Source organism: Hyla sarda, chromosome 12 (genome assembly GCF_029499605.1).
Source record: "Hyla sarda isolate aHylSar1 chromosome 12, aHylSar1.hap1, whole genome shotgun sequence".
Lineage (NCBI taxonomy): Eukaryota > Metazoa > Chordata > Amphibia > Anura > Hylidae > Hyla > Hyla sarda.
The window spans coordinates 71,836,704-71,860,093 of record NC_079200.1 but is presented as its reverse complement, the minus strand read 5'-3'; the positions used below and the strand labels follow the sequence as shown (position 1 = coordinate 71,860,093).

At 41.7% G+C, this 23,390-nt stretch overlaps 1 protein-coding gene across 1 annotated transcript in view; it reads left to right on the top strand.

Annotated features, from left to right (window-relative positions):
• Positions 1-23,390, top strand: part of HELZ2 (helicase with zinc finger 2) — a 58,297-nt gene that overhangs the window by 690 nt on the left and 34,217 nt on the right. The window contains exons 2-7 of the mRNA XM_056547852.1: positions 4,294-5,245; positions 5,959-6,142; positions 7,741-7,848; positions 15,195-15,724; positions 17,659-18,288; positions 19,923-20,700. Of these exons, the coding sequence (XP_056403827.1) occupies positions 4,302-5,245; positions 5,959-6,142; positions 7,741-7,848; positions 15,195-15,724; positions 17,659-18,288; positions 19,923-20,700 (3,174 nt within the window). The 5' untranslated portion in view covers positions 4,294-4,301. The remainder of the gene's footprint in view (positions 1-4,293; positions 5,246-5,958; positions 6,143-7,740; positions 7,849-15,194; positions 15,725-17,658; positions 18,289-19,922; positions 20,701-23,390) is intronic.

Sequence of the window (23,390 nt, the reverse complement as noted above, 5' to 3'; positions counted from 1 at the left end):
ATCATGTCTTCCTATCTCATTCCTCTCACATCTCATTTCCATCATGACTTCCTATCTCATTCCTCTCACATCTCATTTCCATCATGACTTCCTATCTCATTCCTCTCATATCTCATTTCCATCATGTCTTCCTATCTCATTCCTCTCTTATCTCATTTCCAGCATGTCTTCCTATCTCATTCCTCTCATATCTCATTTCCATCATGTCTTCCTATCTCATTCCTCTCACATCTCATTTCCAGAATGTCTTTCTGTCTCATTCCTCTTTATCTCATTTCCATCATGTCTTCCTATCTCATTCCTCTCATATCTCATTTCCAGTATGTCTTTCTATCTCATTCCTCTCTTATCTAGTTTCCAGCATGTCTTCCTATCTCATTCCTCTCATATCTCATTTCCATCATGACTTCCTATCTCATTCCTCTCACATCTTATTTCCATCATGTCTTCTTATTTCATTCCTCTCATTTCCATCATGTCTTCCTATTTCATTCCTCTCACATCTCATTTCCAGCATGTCTTTCTGTCTCATTCCTCTCTTATCTCATTTCCATCATGTCTTCCTATCTCATTCCTCTCACATCTCATTTCCATCATGACTTCCTATTTCATTCCTCTCACATCTCATTTCCATCATGTCTTCCTATCTCATTCCTCTCACATCTCATTTCCAGAATGTCTTTCTGTCTCATTCCTCTCTTATCTCATTTCCATCATGTTTTCCTATCTCATTCCTCTCACATCTCATTTCCAGCATGTCTTTCTATCTCATTCCTCTCATATCTCATTTCCAGCATGTCTTTCTATCTCCTTCCTCTCTTATCTCATTTCCAGCATGTCTTTCTATCTTATTCCTCTCTTATCTCATTTCCAGCATGTCTTTCTATCTCATTCCTCTCTTATCTCGTTTCCAGCATGTCTTCCTATCTCATTCCTCTCATATCTCATTTCCAGCATGTCTTTCTATCTCATTCCTCTCATATATAATTTCCATCATGTCTTCCTATCTCATTCCTCTCACATCTCATTTCCAGCATGTCTTCCTATCTCATTCCTCTCTTATCTCATTTCCAGCATGTCTTTCTATCTCATTCCTCTCTTATCTCATTTCCAGCATGTCTTTCTATCTCATTCCTCTCATATCTCATTTCCAGCATGTCTTTCTATCTCATTCCTCTCTTATCTCGTTTCCAGCATGTCTTCCTATCTCATTCCTCTCATATCTCATTTCCAGCATGTCTTTCTATCTCATTCCTCTCATATATAATTTCCATCATGTCTTCCTATCTCATTCCTCTCACATCTCATTTCCAGCATGTCTTCCTATCTCATTCCTCTCTTATCTCATTTCCAGCATGTCTTCCTATCTCATTCCTCTCTTATCTCATTTCCAGCATGTCTTTCTATCTCATTCCTCTCATATCTCATTTCCAGCATGTCTTCCTATCTCATTCCTCTCATATATAATTTCCAGCATGTCTTCCTATCTCATTCCTCTCACATCTCATTTCCAGCATGTCTTCCTATCTCATTCCTCTCTTATCTCATTTCCAGCATGTCTTCCTATCTCATTCCTCTCACATCTCATTTCCAGCATGTCTTTCTATCTCATTCCTCTCTTATCTCATTTCCAGCATGTCTTCCTATTTCATTCCTCTCACATCTCATTTCCAGCATGTTTTCCTATCTCATTCCTCTCATATCATTTCCAGCATGTCTTCCTATCTCATTCCTCTCATATATAATTTCCATCATGTCTTCCTATCTCATTCCTCTCACATCTCATTTCCAGCATGTCTTCCTATCTCATTCCTCTCTTATCTCATTTCCAGCATGTCTACCTATCTCATTCCTCTCTTATCTCATTTCCAGCATGTCTTTCTATCTCATTCCTCTCATATCTCATTTCCAGCATGTCTTCCTATCTCATTCCTCTCATATATCATTTCCAGCATGTCTTCCTATCTCATTCCTCTCATATCTCATTTCCAGCATGTCTTCCTATCTCATTCCTCTCTTATCTCATTTCCAGCATGTCTTCCTATCTCATTCCTCTCTTATCTCATTTCCAGCATGTCTTCCTATCTCATTCCTCTCACATCTCATTTCCAGCATGTCTTCCTATTTCATTCCTCTCTTATCTCATTTCCAGCATGTCTTCCTATTTCATTCCTCTCTTATCTCATTTCCAGCATGTCTTCCTATCTCATTCCTCTCTTATCTCATTTCCAGCATGTCTTTCTATCTCATTCCTCTCATATCTCATTTCCAGCATGTCTTCCTATCTCATTCCTCTCATATATAATTTCCAGCATGTCTTTCTATCTCATTCCTCTCACATCTCATTTCCAGCATGTCTTTCTATCTCATTCCTCTCTTATCTCATTTCCAGCATGTCTTTCTATCTCATTCCTGGTTCTATGCACGACTCACCATCTTAATCCTGGTTCCATCATAGCGCCCCTCCTATTCCTGGTTCCAAACATGGCTCATATCTTATTTCCAGTCTACATCATGACTCCAAATCTCATTCCTGGTCCCCACATGGCTTCACTTCACATGTCTATCCCCATGCATGGCTCCCCATTTCAATTCTGGTTCCAAGATAGGTTACTGTCTCATTCTGGGTCAACAGCATAGATGCCCATTTCAATCCTGGTCCCCAGTATTACTCCCCATCTCAGTTCTGATCTTCAGCATAACACCCTATTTCTTTCCTAGAACCCAGCATTGCTTACCATTTCATTACTTGTCTTTAGTATGGTTCTCCACTCATTAATAGTCCCATAATTGGCTTCCCATCTTGTTCCTTGTCTCATCATGGCTCCCCATCTCATTCCTGGTCTCTGACAGCTTCACTCTTCATATGCAGTTGACCTTCTTGGTGCTAGAAATATTCTTTATCCTGATTCCATAGCTCCAGCAATGTGACACAATATCAAAGGCATCTTGATGGTCCTTCCAAGTCTCCTACTTCTTGAACACCAGGACAGATGACAGACGGATCAGCCAGACGGATAAAAGTCACCAGCAAGTGACAACAGCAGACATTAGAAAATGCACAGATCACAGCATGGACGTGTTTCAGGTCAGCGACCCTTCATCCCAGCTCATACTTAGAAGAAGGGTCATTGACCTGAAACACGTCCATGCTTTCATCTGTGCATTTTTTGATGTCTGCTGTTGTCACTTGCTGGTGACTTTTGTCCTCGTACCCTAATAAATTGAAGATTTTTATTATGCTGGCTGATCCGTCTGTCCTGGTATTCACTGTGCTGGAGCATACAGCCGTGCGTGGAGGTTATGTGAGCAGGCCTCTGGATCTGCTTTTTCCTACTTCTTGCTACAGTTTGGTGATGTGTCACAGAAAGGATCTGCATCCAAATGATTCTGAGTACAAATTATTCCACTGACACTTGGGGTACAGCACAACTACACTGACACTTGGGGTACATGATAATGACACTGACACTTGGGGTACAGGATGATGGCACTGACACTTGGAGTACAGGATAATGACACTGACACTTGGGGTACAGGATAATGACACTGACACTTGGGGTACAGGATAATGACATGGACACTTGGGGTACAGGATAATGACACTGACACTTGGGGTAAAGGATAATGACACGCTGACACTTGGGGTACAGGATAATGACACTGATACTTGGGGTACAGGATAATGACATGCTGACACTTGGGGTACAGGATAATGACACTGACACTTGGGGTACAGGATAATAACACTGACACTTGGGGTACAGGATAATGACACACTGACACTTGGGGTACAGGATAATGACACTGACACTTGGGGTACAGGATAATGACACTGACACTTGGGGTACAGGATAATGACACTGACACTTGGGGTACAGGATAATGACACTGACACTTGGGGTACAGGATAATGACACAGACACTTGGGGTACAGGATAATGACACTGACACTTGGGGTACAGGATAATGACACTGACACTTGGGGTACAGGATAATGACACTGACACTTGGGGTACAGGATAATGACACTGACTCTTGGGGTACAGGATAATAACACTGACACTTGGGGTACAGAAGCATGAAACACTGACTCTGGGAGTACAAAATGATGACACACAAACTCTTCAGGTACAGGACGGTGACGTTCCTACACTTGAACAGGATGATGACACTGACACTTGGGGGGACTCTAAGTTTACAGTGATTGCTGATACTTGCTATCAACATGTTAGTAAATGTGATCATGTGATCTATTAGGAGCTCTTCTTTGAATCTCTGATATTGTTTTAGGGGCAGTGATGGAGCAGTTCGCAGAGCCCCCCCTAAGTCTGGTGAAGCTTTTAGAACAGGTGGATTTGCGCTTGGCTTGTGCAACCTGCAGCAGAAAGAAGCAAGGAATTACATACATCTACACTCCTGTGAAGCACAGCTGTTCTGCACAGCTTCTCCTTGCAAAAAATAAAAATCGTAGTAATGAGACTGATTGGTCTGAAGTGAGGCAGTGCCCATCCTATCCACTGCCTGCGCGCTATGCTGTGTGCTGGCACTATCGACCTGCAAAGGGCTGCATCAGGCACCAACAGAACTGCACATTTGCCTGGTCTGAGGAAGAAGTTCTTGTCTGGTCTTTTGAAAGGAAAAACGATTTTGAAAGACACCATCTTAGATCCATGCTACTCCCAACACCATTGCCAGCCACTACCTTAAGTGAACCCAAAAATTGGAAAGATATTTTGAGCCTTTTTGGGGGCAAATTCCAGGACATTTGCGAGCAATGCTTTTATCAGAGCCCACCAAAGGTCACCCTTACTGATTTATGCCAATGCCATCCTCGCCCAATGCCGCTTCTTGCTCACATTATCATTGATGACACCAAGAAGCAATGCAACATTATCAGTCCATTACCATCTTTCCACCATATCCGCTTGTGCAGCCAACGTTCTCGTGGGCTTTTCTGTAGAACAGAAAAAGGGCAGTGCCCAAATGCCCACAGCGAAGTGGAGCTTGCAGTTTGGAAAGCAGAGCAAAACTATGGACTCGCCCGTGGTAAGATCAAGGAGAACCAGGAGTTGAATATGGGCTTTTACTGTCGTCTGTGCCTGGTTACTACCAACACCCAAGAAAGTTTTGAGGTGCATTGTGCTTCTTTGGAACATGCTCGCATGATGGCAGCTGATTGCTTGTCGGTATGGTATCACCGTGCTCCACCACTAGGCATGAGTCGATTTTCTCTCTGTGAAAGGTGAGTTTTTCTCAGATACAAATAGTAGCACTGGCCGCGCTGGAAAACTGGACGGAAATTTTCACCAAAAAAGCTTCACAAGTGTGAACCCAGCCTTAGGTGTCACATTGGTAGCAAATGGTGATTAGTGAAAACTGCTTATGAGAAAGTGGGAAATTCTCATTCCCCCTCAGATATGTAGAATTTACAGATATATCTGATGGTCTGTCCTTAGAATCTGGGACCCTTGGCAATAAGCAGAATAGAGGGGTTGGGACTACTAAGGGAGGGAGAAGATAATCTCATGAAATTCCTGCTGGAGCCATGTACCATGGCCAGAGAGACCATTACATTTGGCAATTATTATTTCATCCATTTTTGTTAGGGAGTCAACTTATCCCCCTTTTCTTTATTCACCATTACTGGCCAGAGCATTTCTGCCTCTTATTCTGTAACGGGGACAATTGCAACCCCACTTAGCTATTGTGGAGAATTGGTTAAAATATTTACAATGTGTTCTTCCAATCTGATTATTTCTTGGGATAACATTCTACCTAAATACAATGAAAATAAAATACACACAGAAAAAGAAATAAAGCATCAGGGGTATTGTCTGACCCCATTACTGTGCCTTAAACTTCTGCAAACCAAATTTCTGTTGTAGTTTTTTGCTGGAGATATATCCAGTGATCTGTAATAGGATTGTGTTTTTTTTCCCCTTTTTTTATGTTAAGCCCTTTGCAGTGTATATATGGTAATGCATGCCAGAAAGCTCACAGCCAGGAGGAGTTGCAGGAGTGGATTCTTAGGGTCAAAGTCACCAGGCGCAATAAGCAGTTGGTGGAGGAAGAAGGCCTCCAGTCTTACCAAGACCGTCTGGTTCAGGAGTATCAGCTCTGCAGCAGCGAAATGGAAGTGGTGAGTTGTACCTGGTCTATACTGTACTAAACTAAATCACTTTATTGAACATTTAACTTCAATTACATTTAATAAACAATTATTCTAGGCAACACACCTTGTTAGGCTGTGTTCACATGGCCGTCTAAACCCTTTCCGTTCTTCTCCCGTCAAAATTAAAAACGGACTTTAAAAAACGGACAATAACGGATGCAAACGGATGTTACTATGTACAAAAAAGGAAACAAAACGGGGATAAAAAAAACAGGGACAGACGGCCGTGTGAACGCACCCTAACATATGAAACCCCCTACTTACACGCCATGCCACTTAATTTTGGCTTTAGTTTTCTTTTATTAAAGGGGTTCTCCACTGGAAAAAAAATTTTGTTAATCAATTGGTGCCAGAAAGTTAAACAGATTCGTAAATTACTTCTATTTAAAAATCTTCATCCTACCAGTACTTATCAACTGCTGTATGTTTCAGAGGAAGCTCTTTCTCTTCTTTTTGAATTTCCTTTATGTCTGACCACAGTGCTCTCTGCTGACACCTCTGTCCATTTTAGGAACTGTCCAGAGCAGGAGCAAATCCTGATAGAAAACCTATCCTGCTCTGGACAGTTCCTGACATGGACAGAGGTGTCAGCAGAGAGCACTGTGGTCAGACAGAAAGTAAATTCAAAAAGAAAAGAACTTCCTGTGGAGCATACAGCAGTTGATAAGTACTGGAAGGATTAAGATTTTTAAATAGAAGTAATTTACAAACCTGTTTAACTTTCTGGCACCAGTTGATTTAAAACATTTTTTTATTTAATTGCCCAGGTCTATTATGACCCGTACGGCCCCCACACACATTATTATGGCCCCCACACAGTATAATGTCCCCTTATGGCCAACACACAGTATGATGCCGCTATAGTTCCCCTACACATTGAATAATGCCCTATAGTTCCCTAAGACTTCAATAAATGAAAAAACAAATGTTGCACCCTTTCCAACCTATTTTATTGCTCAAGAAGAGAAACAAAATTCAAGCTTCTAGGCGCTGATCCGATGAAGTAAGTTGATGCAGACACAGAAATATTGTCCTAAAAGCGGGTTTATTAGCACAAAGGCAACGCGTTTCCGGGCCGTAATGGACCCTTCGTCAGGCAGGTGCATACACAGGAATGACAGAGCAAACAATTAATATCCTCATGGTGTCCCCATTACGGACTGGAAACGCGTTTTAGGACAATATTTCTGTGTCCGCATCAACTTACTTCATCGGATCAGTGCCTAGAAGCTTGAATTTTGTTTCTCTCCTCGAGCATCTCCCTACCGGATCAGCGCTGCTGACACCGGACAAGCCACAGCTGCAGATCCCAGCATCATATCAAACCAGACGTCTTTGCACAACCTCACATGGTGAGCATAAATCTGCTTATTATTTATTACTAATTACTTGACATACTACACTAGGGGCGCGTATCCCTTTCTTTTGTTTTTTTTCTGTGTACAACCTACTTTATTGACACTTCGCAGCGAGCAGTTAAAATGTTACACATTTGAATAGGTTCAGGGGTACATTTCACGTTGTATAGCGATCTGATCTTCAATATTTTGTTTGGCTCTTTATAGCTTTCAGAAGAAGTTGAAGGTGTTAAAATATCGTGTAACCATCCGCTGAAAATTCATTCCAAGCAGAAACCTGTACGGAGCGCATGGGATTTCACCCTGCATTCTAAGGTATCTATTGTTATCTTGTTAGCAGACATTCCTGCTTTATATATAGTGTATAGTAAATAGTATAGTACAGTGTTTCCCAAACCAGGGTGCCTCCAGCTGTTGCAAAACTACAACTCCCAGCATGCCCGGACAGCCTTTGGCTGTCCGGGCATGCTGGAAGTTGTAGTTTTGCAACAGCTGGAGGCACACTGGTTGGGAAACACTGGTATAGTATAAAGTAAAGCAAGAAGAAAGTATGCGTCCGCAAGCACTGTCTGTATCTGCATACACATATACTTATAGTGAATGGATAGGCTGCACACATGAGGATTACAGCTAATCTCCACCACTGCTAAAGGCTAGTTATGCCGTCCCATATATATACAATTTTTAGAGGTCTGCCATTTATATGAAAGTGTTGAGCAGTTTCGGAGCAGTTACATTCAGAAGCACACAGAGCAGTCCGGGCCCTGTGAGAGTAAAATCATCTTTCATACCTGTCAATCATCAGTGGATGGGCGGGAGCAGTGGCATTTAATGACTCCTCACTGCATGCTTCCGACTAAGTGCTTCTCAGTGAGGGCAGTATAACTAGCCCAACTGGTTCCCTTTAACCCCTTTAGGGCCGGGCCAATATTTTTTATTTTCTTTTGCGTTTTCATTTTTTCCTCCTCGCCTTTTAAGAGTCATAACTCTTACTATGGCATTCATAAGGTAATAAGATAGCCGGCACTCACCATATTTCTTCCGCTTCTTCTTTCATTGACAAGGTATACTCACATATTACAAAAGGGGTAGACGCAGACAAGGGGTATCACAAGGCTACAGCAGCCGTTTCGCACCTCTTAGTGCTTCATCTTGCCTCATAGTAAATGGATCAGACACGTACATTTATGTGGGCGGGACACATTAAAAACCCAATCCCCAATTCTCTCACCACATCACATGATAATGCAAAAGTAAAAGAGCTTAAATCAACTCTATCATTAAAGGGTAGCTCCCACCATCCTATTTTTGTTTTCTGTCCCTGCCTATTGCCAATCTATCCCTAACCCCCTCCCTACTTTAAATTTTTCTTTTTACTATATTAAAAATAACTTTTTGTCTGCCTGGTAGTGTGCTCACTACCAGGCAGACTTCCCCAGCAGGCACCACGTCACTGATGCCTGCTGGGGACAACACTTCCGCCCTTAGTTTATCTACACAGGGTGCCTCGAACTGTTTCACCACTACAACTCCCAGCTTGCCCTGACATCTATAGGCTGTCAGGGCATGCTGGGAGTTGTAGTATTGAAACAGCTGGAGGCACCCTGTGTAGATAAACTATAAGTTAGTGCCATGTGGCGCTACGACGCTAGCACCTTCCCTCCGTCAAAGCCCCCCCCATACCCCGTTCCCTCCATCACAACCCCCCCCCCCCGCCCGCCCGCATACCCCGTTCCCTCCATCACAAACCCCCCGCCCGCATACCCCGTTCCCTCTTACTTACAGATACTGCAGAGTTCGGCAGCGGGAGTGCAGGGGCAGCGGCAGCGAAGACACGTGCGGGAGGAGTGGCCTCCCAGCCAGTGGCCGGGGAGCCAATGCGCTCGCTCCCACCTGTCTCATTGACAGGCAGGGAGCGAGAGCAGCCTAAATGAAAAAGCACTGATTGCCAGGCCAAAATCAGTCCTTTTTCAGGCGTAACGTCATGCCAGGCTGCAGCCGGCCACTAGGAGGGAGACCCCTGGTGGCCGGTTTTCAAATGTAAATTACACCATGTTAATAAAAAAAAATAATAATGAAACTATATTAGAGATATTTTGTAGTACATATGTACTACAACATATAAAAAAAAAAAGTTGCTGACAGTGCCCATTTAAAACCGAGGGGTCCAGTAGCATTAGTCCTGATTATCCACTTCGATTTTTTGCTGCAAGCTGCAACAACTTTTTCTGCCGTTGCACTCCTGGTTCACTCAGGACTCTTTCTAGACCTGCGACGTGTAGCTCCTCTAACTCTTATTATTTCATCCACAGACTAATAAGAGTCTGTGGACAATACTTTGTAATGACACCTTTCATATTTTTTAACCATACAATGTACGGTGCAGCCCAAAATAATTTATATTTGTGATGTGGTGGGAAATTAACAATAAAACTGACACAGGATCTTTATTCTGTTGCTCAATACTAGGGATGAGCGAATCGAATGTGACGAATCCGAATTTGTTACGAATTTCAGGAAAAATTTGATTCGCAAGGAATGCGAATATCACCGCGATTCTATCGTTTCATTAAACTCCATTTAGTGCGGTCCAGGCTCCAGGGCATCTAAAATGGCGGATCCACATGTGAGGACATGGGGAAAGGAATTCTGGGAAGGCGGGAACAAGGGTAGGCTGGATTACTCTGAATCACATGCAGGATACAGCCTATCAGCAGCCAGTCACCCTGTGATGTCACAGCCCTATATAATCGGTAGCCATATTGCGGCCAGTCACTTCAGCCTTCCACTGAAGAGAGATAGATAGGGACAGACAGTGCTGTGTGTTGCACAGAAAAGCTTTTTCCAGCAGCGATTCACCTCCGAGTCAAGTCAGCGTTCGGTTGCACAGAGAGAGGGAAAGAGAGCAGTGTGTGTATCACAGAAAAGCATTCTTACTGCAGCGATTTACCTCCCAGTCACTGTCTACAGTGTTCTATTACAGAGAGCAGTGTGTTGCAAAGAAGAACAGCAGTGATTCAGTTCAAGCACAAATCCTGCCTAGAAGCACTGATAGGGAAGGGAGTGAAATTTTGAGAGAAACTGCAATTTTGGGTGTAGTACACAGCGACTGTGTGCTGCAGCATTGGTGTGTACTGCTGATGTTGTGCACAAATACTTTTTTAAGCATACTGTAGCACATTTTTCTGCCCTCATAAGTGCATAGCAAATACGTACTGTTAAAGTCTTAGGGACCTAGATACTGTGAAAGGCCAGGCAAAATTACTCACTGGCTGGTGTTGTACACAAATTCCTTTTTAAGCGTACTGGAGCGCATTTTTCTGCCCTCATTAGTGCATACCACATACATACACAAAAAACATGCAATAGTTGCACACCTATGGGAAAAAAGGTTTCAGCATTTATATGATTTTGAATAACATATATATAATAAATGGTGCACAAAAGAACTCTGGCTACCTAAAATAGTTTTATAACCATAAATTAATAAAGTATCCCACTAATGTATGTGCAAGGGCCTCTGTTTATAGACTTCACAACAATGCAAAATTACCCAAAAAGAAAAGGAGCTCTTCAACACACATGTAGGTACAAAATATATATAAATCTTTATTATTGCACAACAGCAAAATATTTGATAAAACACATTAAAAAGACAGGGATGAATACACAACAAAATGGCGGCAGCCTGGGACTATGGTATATACATTGTTGACCAAGTGAAACTTTTGTAAAGAGAAACAATGGGCTTGATGGTAATATATAAGTATATAGCAGCAATATGTGCCAAAAGTTGCGGTTTGCCAGCAGCAATGTAACTATAAGGTGAGTATATAACAGTAGTCTATGCAGTACATATATCAGCTGGCTAATGGAGATGACAAAAAGTAAAGTGCAAAATGCAAAATATAATACCAGATATGCTGCTGCCTATATAAGCCCATACAATGTAAAGCAGAGTACTATGGATACCAACCACACAGAGCTTAGAGAGTCAGGAAGTCCCAGGATGCCGCCAGGGTGTCAATGGCTTGCGCGCAAATCAATTCTGAAGTCCAAAATAGCGTATTTTGGTCACTTTTTATATCATGAAAAATTTAATAAAAAGCTATCAAAAAGTCAGATCAATACAAAAATGGTACCGATAAAAACTTCAGGTCATGGCGTAAAAAATGAGCCCTCATACCGGCCCGTTATTTTTACCAAAAAATGCACTGCATAGAAACGGAAGCCCCCAAAATTACACAATGCCATTTTTTCTTCAATTTTGTCACACAATGATTTTTTTTCCATTTCACTGTGGATTTTTTGGTAAAATGACTGATGTCACTGCAAAGTAGAATTGGTGGCACAAAAAATAAGCCATAATATGGAATTTTAGGTGCAAAATTGAAAGGGTTATGATTTCTTAAAGGTAAGGAGTAAAAAACAAAAATGGAGTCCTTAAGGGGTTAAACGCTGCAATCAAAGTTGATCACAGTGTCTTAATGCAGTACCTTTCATTCCCGGCTAGCTCAGGGAGCTGATCGGGACCAGGACAACGGAATCGTGGGGTCTCAGTCAGCTGAATTTGGAAAAATTTGAATGGTATAGGGGCCAGAAGAGGACAATTTTAAGCATACTAATTTCCATACAAAAAGTTATAATTTTTTAATAGTAAAATAAAACAAAGTTTTTATGAATTGGGTATCTTTTTAATCAATTTTACCTACAGAATAAAGATGATGAGTCATTTTTATTTTGAAAAATGTGCACCGCATTGAAACGGAAGCCCCCAAAAGTTGGAATTGTTTTTTTTTTATCTTTTCCCAAAAATACATTTAATTAATTACATTCATGCTGTTTACTATGCAGGATCAGAAATATTATATTTAAACAGTTCTTTTTGTAAGGGTCACGGCAGGTGGTGGATCCTCTGGGCCTGTGTGGATGATGACTTGAGCCATGCCTGGGAGCAGAGTCTAAGGTGCCGCTGGTTTTCATCAGAGCCCGCCGCAAAGCAGGATGGTCTTGCTGCAGCAGGTGGCACCCAGGTCGCTACCCCTGGCACAACTCGCCAACACAGGTTGCTGAGATGAAGCGTGGTACAGAAGGATAAAGACAAGACGTGGTCAGGATAGCTGAAGGCCAGGGCAGGCGGCACAGTAGCAGGGTCAGGTCACAGAACAAGGATCAGGTACACGGATAACCGGGAACACAGTAGCTTTCTCTCAGGCACAAAGGCAACGAAGATCTGGCACACGGCCGTGGGAGGTGCACACACTTATAGGGAAGGAACAGGTGAAGACACTAATTAGGGCGCACTGGCCCTTTAAATCACAGAGCTTCGGCATGCCATGCGGGGGCACGAGACTGAGAACACGGAAGATCAGGGAGGTGAGTGACAGGCTGGAACCAGGCAGCGGGTACATGAGAGGAGAGTGCTCACGGAAAGCGTGTCTGGCCGGAGCACTGACGTTGCACTTTTAGAACAATTCTGCATGTGACGATACAAAATATATTAGTATATATATATATATATATATCCAGACCAGAAGAAAGGTAGACGGCACTCACCAGGAATGTAGCTTCAACTTCTTTTATTTTTTTTATGCAATCATCTAAGATCAGGAGTGCGGTGTCAGGCAGGTATCATGGCGGAGACGCCGGGGACCCAGCGTGGAGGTAACAGCTGTGTCGTACTTCAACACAGCTGTTACCTCCATGCTGGGTCCCCGGCATCTCCGCCATGATACCTGCCTGACACCGCACTTCTGTTCTGAGATGATTGCATAAAAAAAATAAAAGAAGTTGAAGCTACATTCCTGGTGAGTGCCGTCTACCTTTCTTCTGGTCTGGATATATGAATTTGCTAATTTCTGGACATAGCACCCGTATAGGATTTGTGCTTCATTCATCTCACCTGTGAAGAAATGTGGCAGCAAGTGTTGAATTTTCCTACAGTGCCACCACTGGGGAAATTTTGTATTACACAGTGTCCCTGCACATCTATGGGTTCTCTGTGTAATGCAGGTCAGGGCTGTTCTTCCAGAGATAGAGATGTTCTTTGTAGCTGCTCTCCACTATGGTATGATATGAGATGAGGATGTTGAACAGAGGTCCCCATCTATGAACATAGGCCCTCATATACTAAAGGAGAACCGTCGTTTTTTCTCGGTTATTGCGCCCAAAATTTGGTCGCAACCCGCGTGCGACCAAATCTGCGCCCAAAATTTAGGCGCACAACCTACATTTTCAAAAACACTCGGAGAGTTTAATTTAACCTACAAAATGGGCGTGGTTTACTCAAAAATGGGCGTTAACCCGACAAAATTGAAAAATCACTCGGAGTAATTGTGAAATCACTCTGAAAAAAGTGTCATTTCTCAACTCTGAAAAACCGACAGCCCAGGGGTCGAGTGAAAATGAAAAATGGAGTGTTTTTGAGAAAGGGACAGCTGACCATTGTAGTTCATTATTAAATTACTTGTTTTACACTTTAAAGGCATTTAACCCCTCAACGCTTTTATGATTAAATTATGTAATAGATTTTTTAAATTTATATATATATATTTTTTAGTATTTTTTGGTATCAACTAAAGTGCTGGCTGACTTATTTTTTGTCTGTATTGCACATACGGGGGAGTGGCTACCTCCATGTTGGCCTTGCACCCCACCCACCTCATATCAGGTGTGTATATAAGGTGTCTTGGATGTTCCAGATCCTGCCATGCTTACTGAACTGTTCACACAGAGGCATATTCACAGTGTAGGGTCCGTCCCAATGAGGCCACCTTATCGCGGTGGGACGGTCCAAGCTATTTGACCGCCGGCGGAGACAAATTTGCGAGCTAAGTGCCTCACTATTTCCTAGTTTCACATTTGCATCTATTACACCATAGCTGTATAGCTCTCCATGTTTTAACTGCATTTTCATGTTTCATCTATATCCTTGTGCTGGCAGTGTGCTGCTGCATTCTTCTGTTGCTATTTTTTTTATATATATATTTTAAAAAAACTTTTGGGTTGTTAACCCATTAACAATCATGAATGTAAAGTTACATCCTTGTGCAGAGTAACTTCACTTTACTTATTTGGTTTAATTTTTATTTTTCCAGTGCGACACTCTTTATTCCCGTGCGTCAGAATTTAATATCGTGCGACACAAAAAAAAACGACATATGCGACAGATTAGTAAATCACAAGGGGAAAAAAGCGAGTACACTAGAAAAAAAAACCTAACCGACACTCCAGTCTTTGTAAATGAGGGCCATAGTATTTACTAACAGGGTACTTACCAATAGGTTTTCTGAACTGGAATACATTTAACACAGGCTCCATAATGATATACAATTACCTATAAACTACCTTTTTTTTTCTTCATCTTTCAATTCATTTTGAGGATACTGTTGACTTATTTTACTGGCGTACAATTTTTATTCTGCTTTTGACTTTTTAATTTTATTATGTATTTTGTGCAGCTAAGTAGCCTTTAGATCTAATTCACACATAAACATGACCATTACAGATAAATCAACAGTAAATTGCTGATTGTTTCTAGGTCGATTTTTTTATATTATAATGTTATTCTTGTCTTATGTTTGTTGACCATAGACTTTCACTTTTATTAAAAAAAAAAAAAAAAAAAAATTGATGCCACTGTGTCCCTGTTATTCCTGTAGATGCCACTCCTCCATGTTGCCCTGTTGAAGACTGATCCGGGAGCTGTCTTCTCTTTGGATGCTAAGGGCCACCAAAAACCGTGCCATTACGCTGGAGGCCAGTGTTTCCTGGTGAAAGGGTCTCGAACACAATATAAGCTGACCGTACAGGTCCAGTGTTCTGTCTTTGGAGTTTTCGAGCAGTGGTTGGCTCTGGATTTTGGAATTCGTCCGGTTTTGCTTCAGAAGATCCTCATGCAGGTTGGTGGTCAAGAAGAAAAACTAAAGCACCAGGCTGAGGCCTCAGGTCAAGGGGACGGACAAGAGTCATCCTTAGAACGATGGAACCCTGGCAATCTCTTATGCATTCCATGCAAGGAGAGGACGCTAGAAGAGAAGAATCTCTTGGAAATGTATAAACCTCCATCCATGAATCCATGTTATGTTCCAACAACCGTTGAGAGGAAGCCGCTGACGGTGGAAAACTACCGCCAAATGATGCACGTTAGTCTACTCCAAGAAGAAGCAGCAAGAGAGCAGGTGATATCCAGGTGAGGTATAAAGACATACATAAAATGATGCACCACCAATGGTAAATTCATAGGGGTAAAATAACTGCAATCATCACTAGGGAGTCTAAGTAAAAACAGATGTAACATCCGATTCTCGACAACAGCGTTTTCATTTTTTCCTTCTTGCTTCCAGAGGATCATAGCTTTTTTTAGCTTTGTGCAGGACAGGGTGTACTTAAAGGGGTATTCCAGGCAAAAACTTTTTTTTATATATATCAACTGGCTCCAGAAAGTTAAACAGATTTGTAAATTACTTCTATTAAAAAATCTTAATCCTTCCAATAGTTATTAGCTTCTGAAGTTTTCTGTCTAACTGCTCAATGATGATGTCACGTCCCGGGAGCTGTGCATGATGGGAGAATATCCCCATAGGAACTGCACAGCCCCCGTGACGTGAGTAATCAGAGAGCAGTTAGACAGAAAACAACAACTCAACTTCAGAAGCTAATAACTATTGGAAGGATTAAGATTTTTTAATAGAAGTAATTTATAAATCTGTTTAACTTTCCACAGCCAGTTGATATATAAAAAAAAGTTTTGGCCTGGAATACCCCTTTAATGTCACCCTTCCTTTTACCATACAGTGTAGTCAGAAGTAAAATATTTGTATGGTAAAGTTGAAAAATATGCACTATGGCCCAGATTTATCAAACTGTGTAAGAGAAAAAGTGGAGTGATTTTCCCACAGCGACCAATCACAGCTCAGCTTTCACTTTACCTCAGCTCTTTCGCTGAGCTGTGATTGGTCGCTGCGGGAAAATCACTCTACTTTTTCTCTCACACAGTTTGATAAATCTAGGCCTATATGTTCTGTTTTTTTGTATGTTTTTAGTTTTTAGGGCATGTATAGTAAAAATAATAACTTGTCATTTGAGTCAGTATGAATACAGAGATAACACATTTATAACACTTTTTTAGAGGTTTTGTTATATTTTACTACTTAGAATTTTTTTTTTATTGCTTTACATCGCCATATTCTGACCCCTGAAGGCAGTTTTTTTTGGCATAGCAAGCTGTAGTTTTTATTGGTACCATTTTGGGCTACATATATACAAGCATTTATGTTTTCATTTTTTTTTTTTTTTTTTTTTTTTTTGGAGCAAGGTGACTAAATTTATAGTTTTTGTTATGTTTTACTACTTTAATAAAATAAACACATTTTTTTTTAATTGCTTACATCAACATATTCTTTTTTTCTTTGGAGCTGTCCGAGGGCTCGTTTTTGTGGGGTGAGCTTTAGAATTTCCTATTTGGGGTTTAATGGGACTTTTTTATTGTCTTTTTAGTCCATGTTATTTGTGAATTTGAACCAATCAAAAAACAACAATTCTGACATTGGGCATATACCATGCAGGATAAATGTTATAATTGTGCAGATATTTCTGAATGCATCACCAAGAATCTAGCCACCTATATGCTGCAGTTACTATTGACTGTAACATATAGGAAGTTAAATGGTCGGGATCAGAGCTATCTCTGGTCCTTACTGCTGACAGTAGGTGTCCCCCTGTTTATGGAGCACGCTCAACCAGAGACGTAGTTTCTGGGCCCTGATGCAAAATATGCAACAGGGCCCCATATGCCATTATAATGCTGGTATCTTATGGGGCAGATCTGTCCCCTTAGACAACTGGACCCTGGTGAGACTGCTACCTCTGCACCCCCTATAGTTACGCCCCTGGGCTCAACTACTGATCCGGCTCTATGCTTCTTGACCCAACATTTGACATACTTGTAACCCTCTACCTATTTCTTCTTCCCCACATGTAGGTATCACAATAATATATAGTGTTATATTAATGAAACAGGAATGTCAGTATTGTAGGTTATTTCTATATAAAGTGCATTATTAGTCAGTGTTTTTAATGTGAGTTTTCTGGATGAAAGTCTATAAACAATGTCACTTATTTTAGGTTAAACATGAAGGCTACAGTGACTTTAAGTAAGATGGTGAATGCTCAGAATGAAATGAAGATTTCCCAGAATGGCGAGCTCTTTGCAGAGGTTCCTTTGCCTACAGGGATGACTCAGGATACTCAAGAAGGATATTTATTGCAGAGATCTGTCATGACCGCTCTTATTGCCCCCTGCCCTCGGCAGAATAACAAAGTCTATGAAGTCCACGTGGACCACACTGCACAGTTAGAGGACAGGATTTTACTGAGGATTACAGAGCGATGCTGCACAGAGCTGTCTTTAGAGCAGAATACAAGTGCCCAGTTGGAGGTCCAGTTTCAGATCGATCGTCTGCCTTTCTGTATTTACCATGAAGCAGTTGACCGCCTGTTAAATGAGAAGTTATTGCTGCCAGACCTTTCAAAGTGCCGCACACCCGACTACAAGGGACACATGGCATGGGGCAACAAGAAACAGCAACTGGCAATCTCTTACATTGCTGGATCAATGACAGGGAAAGAGCCAGTAGCCCCTCTCCTTATATACGGACCATTTGGTACTGGAAAAACATCAACAATGGCCAAAGCCGCTTTGCAGGTGATCAAACAACCTCACACCAGAGTGCTGATCTGCACCCACAACAACAGGTACCAAGACTAACCATCACTTAAATGGGGAGCTGTCAGCATAGAAAATACTAGCATTTTCATAAAATGACAGTTCTGGGGCATCTTTTTTAAAAAATGCTGTATAGTGCCGATTCTCTGGTATTTCTCCTGGAAAAAAATAATTTGACAGCTGGCACAGGTGCATTTCCATTCCATGAGTTTCTATTTCATTGAAATACAAGTATTTACTGCTTCTGACAAGTTGTTAAAATACTTGCAGGAATAAACTTACAACTGGTAACACCCAGTTTATTCATACATTTCCAAGAGAAATAATGGAGGAACAGCACAGCAGAATAATAACCTTCACGTAAGGTATTGTAACAATGTATGCCGAAAAAAGTCTGACTCTACTTTCCGGGGTTTCCCTAAATAACACAGAATTTGTGATAAGTGTCTCATCATTGGGGTCCAGTGGTCTTACCAATCACATGAATGGGAGTTCTGAGCTCCCCTATTTGGAATAAACTTGAAGAGCCGCAGTATATAGTCGAGCGCTGTACTTGCCTACTATCAGCAGTCCCTTAGAAAGTAAAAGGAGCTGTAGGTCGCAAACCACTGCCACATTTAAACAGGGGCACTTGGGGATCTCAGTGGTCACACCCCCACCTTTGGGACACATCACCTATTCTGTGGATAGGTTATAAGTTGTCCTTGCGAGAAAATCCCTTTAAGTAACATCCTATAAATACTTATGCTAACTTGATGTTCTGAGTCCTAGTGCTTAAAGGAGTACTCTAGTGCAGAGTATTCTTGCTCCGTTCTGCCCGGGTTGCAAAATAAATGAAAATGAACCATCACTCACCTCCCTGGGTTCCCGCGGAGCGCCACTACAGCTGTTCGGTCCTCCGGTGCATCTCCTTCATACTTCCGGGTGTAACGAAGCGTCACATGGCGCTCAGCCTATCGCCGGCCGAGGCTGAACATCGCGGCGGCTGGTGATAGGCTGAGCGCCATGTGACGCTTCGTTACACCCGGAAGTATGAAGAGGATGAACCGGAGGACCGAACAGCTGTAGTGGCGCTCCGCGGGAACCCAGGAAGGTGAGTGATGGTTCATTTTAATTTATTTTGCAGCCCGGGCAGAATGGAGCAGGAATACTCTGCACTAGAGTACTCCTTTAAAGGGGTACTCCGTCCCTAGACATCTTATTCCCTAGGGGATAAGATGTCTGATTGCAGGGGCTCCTGTCACTGGGGACCCCAGCAATCTCCCTGCTGCACCCGGCATTCGTTTAGAGCGTCGGGGTGCAACTCCGAAGGGCTCGTGACATCACAGCCATGCCCCCTCAATGCAAGTCTATGGGAGGGGCGTTGCGGCTATCACATCCCCTCCCATAGACTTGCATTGAGGGGGCATGGCCGTTACATCATGAGCGGGGCATGACCATGATGTTTAGAGCCTTCGCCTGACATCGCCAGTCATCCGGCATGGAACGAAGTTCGCTCCTTGCACCGAATGTCTGGCGTGCCGCAGCAGTGATCAGACATGTCTAGGGTCAGAGTACCTCCTTTAAATGCGTATTCACTTTTGAGAAGGAAAATGTTCACTAAAGAATTTGATGGTCAGTAGACTTAGAAATTCACGTATCCTCTTGTGCTTTGTCTTTGTAGTGCCGCCGACCTTTATATCCAGGAACATTTCCATCCATATGTAGTGTCTGGCCACCCAGAGGCAACTCCCCTGAGAGTGAAATCTACATATAGTCCTACAAACAGAACGCACCATGTTACACTTCAGTACTGCTCTCTCAGCTCCGATCAATCCACCTTTGTTATCCCCCAGCAAGACCTTCTTAACAAGTACCGCATTGTTGTGACAACGGCTTTCATGTCCCGAGATCTTAATGTGCCACGGGGTTATTTCACCCATATCCTAATAGATGAGGCAGCGCAAATGATGGAGAGCGAGGCATTGATACCATTGGCATTGGCAAACCATCATACTCGTGTGGTTATAGCCGGAGACCACATGCAGGAGACCCCGCGATTCTTTAACCAAAGAGCTGGAGAGGAGCACACCCTACTCACCCGCCTGTTCTTTCATTACCAAGGTGAAGACTGTCCAGGGGCCAAAAGTGGACGTATCATCTTCCACCAAAACTACCGCTCTGTCCCTGACATAATTTCCTTTGTATCACGATGCTTCTATGTTGGCCGAAACGATGCTATTGAGGCTTGTGCTGACAAACCAATGAGACCTCCACAAGATAGCCATGCACTGGGGCTTTACCATTGTCAAGGCCCATGTTCTCTTGAAGGGAATTCGTGGGTTAATCAATCGGAAATGTTGCAAGTGGTTGAGGTTGTCAGAGACATTGTCGACCGGTGGCCAGAGCAGTGGGGAAAAGTGAACAGAAGTAAAATTTGTGTGGTGTCCCATGGAAGTCAGGTATTGTAGGAAGCATCATTTCTCTCCTTTTTCATATAAAACCCAGACATTTTAAATAGTGGGGGTGGGGGATCGCAAAGACTGTGACAAAAAGATGTGTGCTGCGTTATGTGTCCTGCTAGTTTCTTGAATTGCTTTTATTTCCACAATAAACATCAATGTAATGGGTCAGGCTTTCATGATACCTTGCACATAAATAAACTTGAGTTTGTCTCCTATAGGTAGGTCCCCACTCTAGGTAGTTTGTCCCTGTGGGTAGTTTTTCCGCTATAGGTTGGACCCCTTGCCTAGACTGGAAATAAAAACATGTTTACCTTCTCTCAGCTCCCCGCAGTTACCAAAGTCTTCCATTTCTGGCTTCAGTGATGCAGACAGTTTTTTCCTGCAGCCACTAGGGGACGAGAGTGTCTCTTTCTATAGGATGTACACATTGATGTCACTTATTGTGCACTGTCCTGCCCTCTTTAGGTAGGTGTAGTGCAGCAGATCCCTTTAAGTAGTTGTAGTGCAGCAACCCCCTTTAGTGCAGCTAATATTATTAAGATAATAAAAAATAAAACCTCCTCACCTGGCTTTCGTAGTCATTAGCATGGCCTCTCTTCTTGCCATCTCCTCCAGTCTGTGTGTCTAAAGACGGCCCGGCCCACCGGACATATGCCTGGTGTCCTGATGGCCAGTCCGGCCCTGCCTGCCACCTACAACTTTTCATTTGAGCGTCACTCTTAACTGTAAGCACATCATTGGGACAAGCTTACAGTTTAAATTTGCTCTAAGCCAGACAAAATAAGAAAAAAAAAAAGCTACAGGGGTTAAAAAATGGCAATTAAAAAAATTAGAAAAAGTTCAGAATTAGTAAAACATGACGTAAACGATACAAATCTGGTATCGCTGTAATCAGGCGCCTAAAGTATAAAACTAACATGTTACCTCAACCACAAGGTAAATGGCGCAGAAAAGAAAACCACCAAATCTGCTAAATTATCTTTTACTATTTCAATTTCACTTCACCAAATATATATTTTTTGGTTAAGAGAATATGTTATTGAAAAATTAAAAGGTATCATTATAGTAGGTAGTTATGGCTATTACAGGGCGAGGAGGAAAAAATCAGAGCGTAAAAGCGAAAATTGGCCGGACAAGTGGATCGTCATGAGGGACAAGTAGATTTTGCTCCATGTTAGTCCCGTGGACAAGTAGTTTTTTTATAAAATGTCCACACCCCTGTAATAGTTATATTAGTGTACATAGGAGCAGTAGTATTGTACTTATATGGTACATTTGTAGAGGGAAAAAACGTGCTGCAAACAAGGAGAATTTTATTCAACCGGGTGTAGAAGTCCGGACCAGGTGGAGGACGTGGAGGAGAAAGAAATGCAACTAGTTTCGCTCCCTAGGGAGCTTTATCCAGCTAATGTGCCACCTGTGGGTGAGTGCGTTTTTTTCCTCTACAAATGTACCTTTTATTGGACTTTTTTTGTTAAACCTGCACCCCCAATATATGTCTGCCTACCCGATCTCCTTGAAGTATCTACCACATCCATCACCCATTGAGTACAGTCCGGACAGTGCCATTTCATCCTACACCCTGCACTTATTGTACTTATATTCTTGTACATAGGGAGCCGTATTATAGTAGTTATAATAAAGTAAATAGGCGCAGTATTATAGTAGTTATATTCTTGTATGTAGGAGGCAGTATTATAGTATTGATAGTCTTGTACATAGGAGGCAGTATTATAGTAGTTATATTCTTGTATATAGGAGGCGGTATTATAGTAGTTATATTATTGAACATAGGGGGCAGTATTATATTAGTTATATTCTTGTACAGAGGAGCAGTATTATAGTACTTATATTCTTGTACATAGGGAGCCGTATTATAGTAGTTATATTCCTGTACATAGGGGGCAGTATTATAGTAGTTATAATCTTGTACATAGGTGCAGTATTATAGAAGTTATATTCTTGTACATAGGAGGCACTATTATAGTAGCTATATTACTGTATATAGGAGGCAGTATTATAGTATTGATAGTCTTGTACATAGGAGGCAGTATTATAGTAGTTATATTCTTGTACATAGGAGGCAGTATTATAGTATTGATAGTCTTGTACAGAGGAGGCAGTATTATAGTAGCTATATTACTGTATATAGGAGGCAGTATTATAGTATTGATAGTCTTGTACATAGGAGGCAGTATTATAGTAGTTATATTCTTGTACATAGGAGGCAGTATTATAGTATTGATAGTCTTGTACAGAGGAGGCAGTATTATAGTAGTTATATTCTTGTACATTGGGGGCAGTATTATAGTAGTTCTATTCTTGTACATAGGAGACAGTATTATAGTAGTTATATTCTTGTACAGAGGAGGCAGTATTATAGTAGTTATATTCTTGTACATTGGGGGCAGTATTATAATAGTTAAATTGTTGTACATAGGAGCAGTATTATAGTAGTTATATTTTTTGTGCATAGAAGCAGTATTACAATAGTTATAGTCTTTTACATAGAGTCAGTATTATAGAAGTTATATCATAAATACAAGAAATAGGTGGCACCATCTGGGAAAATGCGAGCATATTCACACCGGACAATTGATATATAAATGCTTTATAAATGAACACTTAGGTGTGCTGACATTTTTTCATGAAGACTCCATAGACTCAGGGCAGATTAGGATGTAGAC